The sequence below is a fragment of the Camelus dromedarius genome, chromosome 14 (assembly GCF_036321535.1).
Source record: "Camelus dromedarius isolate mCamDro1 chromosome 14, mCamDro1.pat, whole genome shotgun sequence".
Taxonomy (NCBI): Eukaryota; Metazoa; Chordata; class Mammalia; order Artiodactyla; family Camelidae; genus Camelus; species Camelus dromedarius.
The window spans coordinates 40,138,740-40,150,371 of record NC_087449.1 but is presented as its reverse complement, the minus strand read 5'-3'; the positions used below and the strand labels follow the sequence as shown (position 1 = coordinate 40,150,371).

The 11,632-nt window shown below is 46.3% G+C and overlaps 1 protein-coding gene across 1 annotated transcript; it reads left to right on the top strand.

The window, feature by feature from the left end:
* The first annotated feature begins 1,357 nt into the window (after positions 1–1,357).
* On the top strand, positions 1,358–11,423 carry CFAP144 (cilia and flagella associated protein 144). Its single transcript, XM_010982332.3, has 4 exons — positions 1,358–1,567; positions 4,877–4,936; positions 6,899–7,002; positions 11,250–11,423. The coding sequence occupies exons 1-4, from the start codon at positions 1,438–1,440 to the stop codon at positions 11,358–11,360; spliced, it is 405 nt and encodes a 134-aa protein (XP_010980634.3). The 5' UTR covers positions 1,358–1,437; the 3' UTR covers positions 11,361–11,423.
* Positions 11,424–11,632: the final 209 nt, after the last annotated feature.

Sequence of the window (11,632 nt, the reverse complement as noted above, 5' to 3'; positions counted from 1 at the left end):
GGCATCCAGTCAGCAAGCAAACATTTACCAAATACATCTGTACATACTGTGCCAGGCACTGGTAATCCGGAGATGGACCAGATACACCGCTTGTTCTCAAGTAACTTACTTCTATACAAATAAGTTTAGTAAAGTATTTTTGGACTACAGATTTGAGGCTGAGCATGGCACAAAGAAAAATGTGACTAGGGGCTGTAGAGTATAGAAAGGTTTTTGAAAAAAGATTACATGTGAGCTTACATGTGATAAACATTGGGTAGGTGTTCCCCAGACAGACTACAGGGTCAGAAGACTCCCAGGCTAAGGAGAAGAAACAGCAGGAGCTAAAGCAAGGAGTCATGAAGTCACTTGCTGGGCTCAGAAAGCTGCAGACATGTCCACCCAACTGACATGATCTACTCTGTGCCTCCAGACCTAAACACACACGAGCACACTATCCTGGATGGATGGATGGATGGATGGATGGATGGATGGATGGGTGGATGGATGGATGGATGGGTGGGTGGATGGGTGGGTGGGTGGATGGAGGGAGGGAGGGAGGGAGGGAGTACACAGAGGGGAAGAGCACAGAATCTGGAGTCGGTGTTTAGGTGCTTCCTAAAACCACAGCTGCCTGCTTCCTTTATGCCAGGCCTACTTTTTGCTCTTTTAAGAGAAGCTGTACTATATGAGGTACCTAGATTTGTCAGATTCACAGAAAAGGTAAAATGGAGGCTGCCAGGGCTGGGGTGGGGGTGGGTGGTAATGGGGAGCTGTTGTTTAATGGGTATAAAAACATTCTGGAGATTGGTTTCGCACAATGTGACTGTACTTCACACTACTGAACTACATGCTTAAAAATGGTTCAGATGGTAAATTTTATGTGTATTTTAGCACAATTAAAAATGTAAATAAATGAACAAGTCCCGAAGTTGCTTTCAGGGTTAGGACAGGGTTATTCTGTCCATATTATCTCATGAGGGATATGGACTAGGATGTCTTCTCAGGTAGGAAACCTCTGATGTTTTATGAGACTGACATAGAGGGTCTCACTTCTGGGCATCCGCCTTAAAATGGGAGAGGTTTCTGACTCCTTCCAAAATCTTTTTTAGGAAATGGCTGGCCAAGGGAAGGTCCGATCCTAAATCCATCACCTCCCAGGCCTGTCACTGGACAGCGAGTTCTTTTCTGGGGTTTCCGTAACGGGACTAGCTCCTGAGAAACTGCGACGGTGAGTTGAGCGCCCAAAGTGGGCGGGGCGCGCGTTATAGGATTTGGGGCGGGAGGATGGGCGGGCAAGAGTGAGGCCTAAGGGAGGGGGGTAATCTAGGACGCGTTGCCTGGAGACGGCTTGGGACTCTGTTGCCTGGAGACAGCAGTTGGCTGGGCACTAAGGAGCCTCAAGAGGAGAGGGCAGTGAGGAGGGTGGTACTGTCCGGACCCAGCTGTACCAAGGCCATGGCTGCACGCCAGAAGGAGATGATCGCAGATGAGGTCCACCAGAACCAGATCCTGCGGGAACTGTACCTCAAAGAGCTACGAACTCAGAAACTCTACACGCAGTATCACGTGAATCCACTCCGCAAGGGTGAGGGGGCGCCTCGGAGGAACGAGGGGCAGAGATGCCGGGTTGGGGGTGGGGGTGGGAGGCTGAGAGGAGCACTGTAGAAGATGCCTCCTCTGATCTCACCTCCCTTCTTAGCCTTCAGGAACTATGACTTTGGTGGGAGTGGAGCGGTCTCAGTCCACATCACATCAAGTATGTTAGATGCATTAAAATGCACTCATGCCACGATTAAATTTTTCATGGTAAAAACTTGAAAGTCTTTTTATAATTTTGCTTTTGAAATATTTGCAGGGTTTTATGTTTTGTTTTGTGTGTGTTTTGGTTTGTTTTAATAAGCCAAAGGGTTTTTTCAGGCTTCTAATTCTGTCCTAAGGTCTTCAGAAAGTTCAGGGGGAAGAGACTCACGCCACTGCCCCCCCCCCCCCCCCCGTAAAACGGCCACACACCCCTCTCATCACTTTGCACATTCCTGGGGCAGCTTCATCTCATCCTGTAACACCCCCTCTGGCTAAATGCCAGCTCTCCCGGCTCTCTTCCCCTGGACGTCTGTTAGATACCTCAGACTCCCCAGTGAAAAAACGAGGCTGATCCTGCGCCCCTCCCCCAGCTGCGGCTACCACAGATACCTTGTTTTAGCAAAGGGCACCACAGCCATTGTCTCTGCCAAGTTAGAAGCCTGGGAGTCATCCTCAGTCTCCCTCACTCCACACAGCTGAGTAGGCACAGTCCTGTTCTTTCCTTAACACTTCTCTCGCCTGATGGGCCCCCTGTTCCTGTCTCCGTGGGAGACACAGTCATGCATGGGGAGGCCTCGCCATCTCTCCTCACTTACCTCTGCCCTCAAGGTAGCACCTGAGTTGCCTTCTGTCCATCCTCACTCCCCAGCCTCAGCAGGGCCGTCCTCGCTCCTGCTTGCGTTGGTCTGATGGGCTCCTAACTAGTCTCTTTTCCTCCAGGCCCACCCTCCAACCCTCCCCTACCCACTTCTGGCTAGAGCTGTGCAGAAGGGGGAATCGATCATCCAGTCCCTCTATAAAATCCTCAGCTTCTGAGCTGAGATTTAACCTGATAGGTACATAAGATCCCACGGATCTGGCTCTGCTGCTCACCCAGCTTCCTCCCGACTCTCCTCTTCACCTGCACACTGTTCCTTTAATAAATATTTTAGTGCCTATTCTGCACCAGCCACGTGCTCCCTTCTCTGCAGCAGTATCTAAAGACATGAATTTCCTAAATCATCATGCCATTCCCCACCTCTTCACTTTCATAAACGTTGTTCCTTCTTTCTGAACTTCTCCCCCAACCCTGGACCTGATTAACTGTAGTCCGCTGCAGCCCAGCTATGTAGAAGAAATGTAATGTCATTTTTGAAATAGAATTTGCCTATAGTTAAGGTGTACAACGTGATGCTTAGATATACATTTGCACACACACACTGAAATGATTACAATAGTCAGCTAAGTAGCTTAGCCATCTCCTCACCTTTTGGTGGGGGTGGGGTGAGGGGTGAGAGTGGAGAAGATGTAAGGTCTTCATTTTGCTTATAACCAACCTGGTTTTATTCTGGAGCCCCCAAACACTAATTTCAGGAAAACAAATTAACATCCAATTCTGTTTAAACTTGGTCCATTTCAACAATTTTAATAATCCCTTCAGGCAGCGTTCAGGTTTTCTAGGAAAAAGGCTGGTCTCTCAGCTCATGCCCCTTGGGCATATGATTAATATGATCCATTGGGAGTAAGTGGGGATATATTAGAACTTGCATTCTATGAATGTAGATGTCTACATTTGTGTATAAAGAAAAAAAGGATGTTCTGTTGATACATCGACAACAGTACATAAAGACTATAGAAATATGCATTTACAGAAGCTTTTACTGGTAGGAGTTTGAGATAAAACACTTTAGAGACCACTGGTTCCTTCTGGCCTCCACTCATTTACTACTACTCCCCAACAAGCTCCCTCGGCTTGAGTTACTCTGCTTCCCAGTTTCTCTAATTCATCAAGCTCACTCTTGAATTCTTCCCACGAATCTTCATACAGCACATTTGTTCAGGACTCTGCTCTAATGTATCACCTTACAAACACATCACCCACACTCCCAACCCCACCGTCAGCATGGGTGCACCCATGTAACATGCTTTATGTTGTTCTGCAGCTCACTTATATTTGCCTGATATGGTATATCTGTTTATCAAGTGTCACTACAGAGTGGAAGCTCAGGGAGAACAGGGATCTTCTCGGTCTTGTTTGCAGCCATGTCTCCGGTGCACCAGTAGTTACGAGCTGAATAGATGTCTGTGGAGCCTACACCTCCGTTAACACATGGCCTCCTGGGTATATATCACTATCTCTGGCTGCCTGGTACGTCTGCATCCCTGTAGACCAGCGCTGTCCAAGAGAACGTTCTGAGATGATGAAAATGTTCTCAATCTGTGCTGCCCTGAATGGTAGCCAGTAGCCAAATGTGGCTGTTGAACACTTGAAATGTGTCCGGTGGAGCTAAGGAATGGATTTTCAATTGTATTAAATTATAATTATTCAAATTCAAATCACCACAGATGGCTGGTGGCCACCAGACAGGACAGTGTCTCTCAGATTGTCAGGTCCTGGAAGGTCTTATGCCCTAGGGCCCAGCACAATACCTAACACGTGACAAGACACTCAGAAGATGCTGATGGGTGTCCAGCCACAAGTGAGTCTTAGAGGGGCCAGGAAGATAGTTTTTTGGGGGTTTTAATTTTCTTTTATTTTTAATGTTTTTAAAAATTTATTAATTTAAAAAATTTTTATTGACATATAGTCCGTTTACAATGTTGTGTCAATTTTGGGTACACAGCATAATGTTTCAGTCATACATATACATACATATATTCATTTTCATATTCTTTTTCATTATTGCTATCCTTTATTTTCATTGAAGTACAGTCAGTTATAACGTGTCAATTTCTGGCATACAGCACAATGTCCCAGTCTGGCATATACACACATATATTCATTTTCATTTTTTTTCCATTAAAGGTTATTACAAGATATTGAGCATAGTTCCCTGTGCTATACAAAAGAAGCTTTTTAAAAATCTATTTTTATATATAGTGGCTAGCATTTGTAAATATCAAACTCCCAAATTTATCCCCTCCCACCCCCTTTCCCCAGCGACCATAAGACTGTTTACTAAGTCTAAGAGTCTGTTTCTGTTTTGTAGATGAGTTCATAGTGTCTTTTTTTTTTAATTTTATATTCCACATATGAGTGATACATGTTATTTTTCTCTTTCTGGCTTACTGAGGAGAGATTTTAATGTGAGCCTGTGATGCTGTTTTCCTCTAGTTCACACAATCACCAGAAAGCCCATGTCCTGGCACGATAACCTGGAGGAACCTGCAGATGGTAAGTCCAGGACTGAGAATGCCATTGAGATAGAGCACAGAGGGACAGCTGGCTGGGAGACCTCTCAGGGTCGTGTCTCCTTGGGGAAAGCTCAGTCCTCTGATCGTCTGAAAACTGGACTCGTAGGAATGAAGCTCACAAGAGTCTGACGCAGTCAAACGAACTGCCAGTTTATTAACTGTCCAGGCAAAAAACATGTTCCTAATGGCCCTCACGTTGTGTTCATTCATCCATCCAACGCTTAGCTGTTACAAGCACAGGTTCTGGGATCCTACTGACTGAGTTCAAATCTGGTTCTGCCACTCGTGAACTGTGTGACTTTGGGCAAGTTTTTCAACGTCTCTGAGCCTATCTCTTAGGGACATTGTGAGGATTAAACAAAACACGGCAAGTGCTTAGAACAGTATCTGGTGCCTGGTGATGAGGACATGTTATTTTCATTGTTACCATGTGATCGTCACTAGGGTGGGGCTGGGGAGCTCACACTATAATCAAGGAGACAGACAAGTAAATACACAAGTAAACAGAAAGCAGGGTTGGGATGGCAGCAACGTGGAAGACAGATGCCCCAGTCAGGCAGTGGAGTTCTGGGAAGTCTTCTTGGAGGAGGCGATGTCAGGGTGAGGTGGAGTATGGCAGGTGTAGAAGAATGGGGAAGGACATTCCGAGTTATATGGGAAAGCACATAAATGGGAGGCACCAGCATGGCCCAAGCACTGGGAGTCGTTTGGCATGGCCTTGATGCACAGGCGGATGGGGCCACGTTTGGGAGTGAGGGAGGAGAGATATTTGATGGGAAGCCTGATCCTTCTGGCAAGCTCTCCTCCTTCCCCTCTACCTTCTTAGAGTGGAGTGTGATAGAGAAGGAGGTAGGATTTATGTAAGAGGACAGGGTAGGAAGTGGGGGGTGGGCAGGACGAGTGAGGACCTCCTAGCATCGTACAGACAAGTGAACAGACTAACAGAGCTCAATCCAAGGAAGTCGGTTGTTACCTGAATGAAGACACCCGCCCGGCTAGAGTGAAGGGTAGGAGCTGGGGCCTCGCAGCAATAAGGAAAATTACAGGGGATGAGGGTCTTGATCACCAGGCAGGAGTTCATTACCAGCCGCCTTACAGTCAGGACAAGCTCAGCCCAATGCCAGGTCCTTCGTTCACATTCCTTCATTCCATTCTCAGGCATCTTGCTGGGGTAGGTATTTTCCTTCCATTTTACAGACGAGCAAAGTGAGGCCCAGAGAAGTTAAACCACCTGTCAAGCTAGTAGTGGAAGGGCCAGGAATGGCTGACTACAAGCCAGCTTCTTCCCCTTGTCAGACTGCCTCTCTCAAATCGAGACTTGATAGGGTGGATTGAAAATGGAATTAAGCCCTTAAGCCGAGGAGTTACAAATATACCTGGTGTTGGCAGCCATACTTATTTCAACCCAGAAGGACTTGAGCTCACTTCTTACAGCCCAGCTACTCACCCTCTCTGTGCAGCTCCATTGCCCAAACTCACTCGTGCCCCAGGGCATTTGCTCTTGCTGCCTGTGGGGGCTTTTTGTCTGCCTCTCTCAGGACTGGTTCCTGCATGGCCTCCAGAGAGTCCTCCCCTCACCATCCTGAGTATCCAGCCCTGCCTCCACCTGCCCTCTTCAGAGTTTGCATCACTGTCACCATCGGGTTTGTTTTTCTACTTGTATATTGTGTCCCCTGTCCCCTCACCTGGACCACACCTCCAGGAGAGCAGGGACCATGTCTGTCTCACTCTGCTCTACCTCCAGGGCTCAAACAGTGCCTGGCACAAAGTTTGTGCACAACAAATGTTTGTGGAGAGATGAGTGGAGGAACCAGACACCTGTGCTGCGGGCTCTGAGGCCGGGTGCTCTCCCTCGAAGGGAGGATGTGGCAGAGTCAGGGGCACAGGATCTCCCGTTGGTCCCAAAGCCTGACTCCTTCATAACTCATATCTTGTCTCCCAGCCAAGTTCCTAAATCTTATTCACCATGCCGCCCAGGGACCAAGGAAGAAATACCCAGAGACACAGACTGAAAGCCAAGAAATTGGATGGAACTCTGAGCCCTTGGTAAGTGTGGCTCCTTTACCTAGAAGCTCAGAGGAAATCCAGGTGGTGGCTAAGAAAGCAGGGTTTGGAGCCTGGGCTTGAACTCTGGCCACGACGTACCAGGTGTGTGACCCTGGTAAGTGACTGAGCTCTTTTGTGACTAAGTTTTCCTAGTACAATGGAGATATTACAGCACTTATGATTGTTCTGAAGATTAAATGAGGTAGTGTTTGTATGATGCTTAGAACAGTGCCTGGCACATAGTGAATGCTGGGTCAGCGTGGATTAAGCAAATCTTGCTGATGACAGACTGCCTGAGTTTGCTCTCCCAGGTGTTAGTAGGATGGTCTAAGCCATGTTGCCTACATCTCTAAATTCTGTCCCATCTCTGGAAAATGGGAATGCTAGTAACAGTACTTGCCTCATTGATTGGAAGGGCACCACTAAGTGCAAGATGGCCTGGGAAATGCTGTCTTTAGCACACAATCTCCCTAAATGATACAGGGCTTCTGTTCCTAAGGAAGAAATGCAGGATTTTGAATAGATAACCTGAAGAACTCCCTGCCACTCTTGTCTTTTGACTCTGATAATGGTTTTCCTCACACAGAAAGTTTCAATTTTTAAGAAGTCAAATGTGCCCATCTTTTCTGTTACCATTTCTGGGTTTCATACCTTGCTTAGGAAAACCTTCAACATCCAGTTACAGAACAGCTAACTTTGCTTCTATGTTTCCCCCTAAGTTGTTGTTAGTATTTGGCTTTGAGTACATCTATGTATTTCGTGGAAGATGTGAGGTTGGGACACTGTTCTGCAGCTGTGTTGGAACTTCCTTCACACCTCAAAGGCCCCAAGACCTTGCACACCCTGTGTCTTTACATTTATGGCCCTGCAGCCACCTCCTGGCCCACAGCCCTCACTCCTTGGGGAAGTCCTACTCACCCTTCCTGACAGCCCAGGAGCCACCTCTTCTTCTGTCCCCGACATCCCCCTGGGCTTCTTTAGCACCGTGCCTTCCTGCTGCTGCAGCAGCCAAATCACCATCAGTGTCTGCGTGTAACATGGTACCCTGGAGCCAGGCAGCCTGAGTTCAAATCCAGTCTCCACTGCTCTCTAGCTTTGTGGACTTAACCGCTCTTCCATTTATCTGCCTTAAAATGAGGACAGTAGTGTCAACACTTGAAGGTTTCTTGTGATGATGAACTGAGACAATGTATACAAACTGCTGAGAATGGTACTCAGCGCCCAGTAGGTGCTCAGTAAATGTGCGCTGCTAGGACGCTGAGGAGGAAGAACAGACATGAAGGCACATGGCCCAGCTGAGGACCAGTTAGATGCTTCTCCTGGCCCCTTGGCTTAATCCCTGTTGTCTTCATAATCTGAGTGATTTTCTAGTGTGCTCCCTTCCCACACCTGTAGCCCTTATATTTCTACTACAGGGGCCTGGCTTTCTGCCCATTTATGCAACTCCAGCCTGGGCACGTGGCTCTGCGCAGGGCTACTGCAAGGAGACTGGAATCGACGGCTTAGTGAGTCTGGTTTTACCTGTGACGAGCGCAAATAGCTGCTCTTTGCAGCAGCCCCTCTTCAGATACGGGGCAGCGCCTTGGAGAGAGGAGACTGTGGGAGACAGGGAGAGGGTTCCAGTGGGAGCCCAAGCAGGACTGAGCCCAGAAGGCGAGGTACTGTTGGACAGCTGGGGAAGAGGCACATGCTTAAAGGGGGAAAGGAGGAGGAATGGGGGTGGAGGCATCTAATTTACAGTGAATAAGGGAATGGAGAGGGGGCTTGTGAACAAAGGAAGACTAAGTGAAAAAAATCCTCCAAATTAGATAACTACGCAACTAAGAAGAATATTACAAAGCACAAGTAATTTAACTCACTATTCTTCATTTCTTTTTTTTAAAGTATAGTTGATTTACAATCGTGTTAATTTTAGGTGTACAGCAAAGTGATTCAGTTATACATATATATATATATATATTCTTTTTCAGATTCTTTTCCATTATAGGTTATTACAAGACACTGAATATAGTTCCCTGTGCTATGTAATAGGGTCCTTGTTGTTTATCTATTTTATATATAGTAGTGTGTATATGTTAATCCCAAACTCCTAATGTTTATCCCTCTCCCCCACCCTTTTCCCCTTTGGTAACCATAAGTTTGTCTTCTATGTCTGTGAGTCTATTTCCAGTTTATAAATAAGTTCATTTGTATCATTTTTTTAGGTTTCACATATAACTTATATCATATGATATTTGTCTTTCTCTGTCTGACTTAATATGATAATCTCTACATTCATCCATTTTGCTGCAAATGGCATTATTTCATTCTTTTATGGCTGAGTAGTATTCCATTGTATATATATACACCATATCTTCTTTATCCATTCATCTGTCAAATTGACACTTAGGGTGCTTCCATGTCTTGGCTGTTGTAAAACAGTGCTGCTGTGAACATTGGGGTGCATGTATATTCTCCAGTTAGACTTTTCTCCAGATATATGACCAAGAGTGGGATTGCTGGATCATATGTTGACTCTATTTTTAGTTTTTTAAGAAACCTCCATACTGTTCCATAGTGGCTGCAGCAAACTATATTCCCACCAACAGAGAGTGTAGAAGGGTTGCTTTTTCTCCGCACCCTCTCCAGCATTCATTATTTGTAGACTTTTTAATGATGGCCATTCTGACTGATGTGAGGTGGTACCTAAGGGTAGTTTTGATTTGCATTTCTCTAATAATTAGTGACATTGAGCATCTTTTCATGTGTCTGTTGGCCATCCGTATGTCTTCTTTAGAGAAAGGTCTATTTAGGTCTTCTGCCCAGTTTTTGATTGGGTTGTTATTTCTTGATATTAAGCTGTATGAGCTGCTTGTATATTTTGGAAACTAATCCCTTGTCGGTCTCATTGCTTGCAAATATTTTCTCCCATTTTGTAGGCTGTCTTTTTCATTTTGCTTAGGGTTTCCTTTTCTGTGCAAAAGTGTTGAAGTTTAATTAGGTCCCATTTGCTTATTTACTTTATTTTCATTACTCTAGGAGCCAGATTGAAAAAAATATTGTTGCAATTTATGTAAAAGGGTATTTGTTCTGCCTGTTTGCCTCTAGGAGTTTTAGTGTATCCAGTCTTACGTTTAGGTCTTTAATCCATTTTGAGTTTATATCTGTATATGGTGTTAGAGAATGTTCTAATTTCATTCTTTTGCAGGTAGCTGTCCCATTTTCCCAGCACCACGTATTGAAGAGATTGTCTTTTCTCCATTGTATATTCTTACCTCCTTTGTTGTAGATTAATTGACCATAAGTGCATGGGTTCATTTTCTTAAAGAGAAAAGTCCTGGCTGCCATGGGTACAAAGTATGCATGTGGAAATGTCGCACTTTGACCAGCACATGCCATGGCAGGCCCACCAGCTGTGACAGGAAGAAGTGAGACCGGCTTGGATGGCCCTGCCCTGCTCAGACTCCCCTAGGTGTTGCAGATAACTGACTATGTGGGCCCCTCATCACTATGGAGTTGCAGAGGGTCTGGAAATATACCAAGCCCGTTCATCATTATAAACCTGGGGACAATGCCATCAGGTGGCACTGGTGGGAAAAAAATAAAAAGCACACACAGAAAACGTTAGACCGAGAGGTAGGTTGACCATAAAAGGTAATTAAGCTGGAGTTTCACGGTTTTGTGGTTGGAGGCAGAAGAGTCTTGCTCAGCCCCAACTGGACCTCGCCCCGCACAGGCAGAGAACCCCAACCCCAATACTGGGAATCTCGGGAAGCCACACTCAATGAATACCTCTCAGCCTCTGGTCTCCTGGTGACGTTTGCTGAAGTGTATCCTTTAAGCTAATTGCACGGTGAGATTTACACGTGAGGGGGCTCACTTGTACTCAGTTCCCTGTGTAAGCACTTCAACAACATCCATCCTTTATTCAGCAGATACATACTGAGTCCCAGTTGTGTGCTGGACACTGCTCCAGGTGCTGGGGACATAGATGCAGCATTTACCCTCATGGAGCTTCCCTGCCAGTCGGGGAAACAGTTCACAAGCCTCTACCGGAGGCCGGGGGAAAGGCAGTGCGGCAGCTCTGCAAAGGTTTTTCTCACACAATCCGGCAAGTCTTTTGATGCAAATGTCATCTTCATTTCACAAACAGGCTTTAGCAAGGAAAGGCACCAGGGGCCACACATCAGGAGACCGGGGCCAGAGTCAAGTCCAGGTCCCTCCCCCTTCCCACAGCTTCATTCTGACGCCCGCATCCTCCCCTCTAGGTCAGCCCGGAACGCGATGACCGCAGGCTGAACCACTTCAGGGTCTACAACGACATCACTCTGTACAAGGCCAAACTGTGGAGCTTGGGAGAAGAGGGCCGCCACCCGTAGTATTCCAGCAGTGCTGTCAGCCTGCCTCTCATGGCCAAAGTGTGTGCTGCCGGTTAATAAAGATGACACGAAAGCCTCGGTCTGGCTTTTCCTCTCCTGAGTCTCCCGTTTCTCCCTTCTGCCCAAGGCCACTGGTTCACATCCTTAATCTTATAAACTAGTGGGACACTTCTGCTTAAAGATGGCAAACTAAGGCCTACGATCTCTCCTCTGCCTTCCAGACCCCAATACAGGATAATCAAGGGATTTTTAAAAGGTCTGAACCCATAACA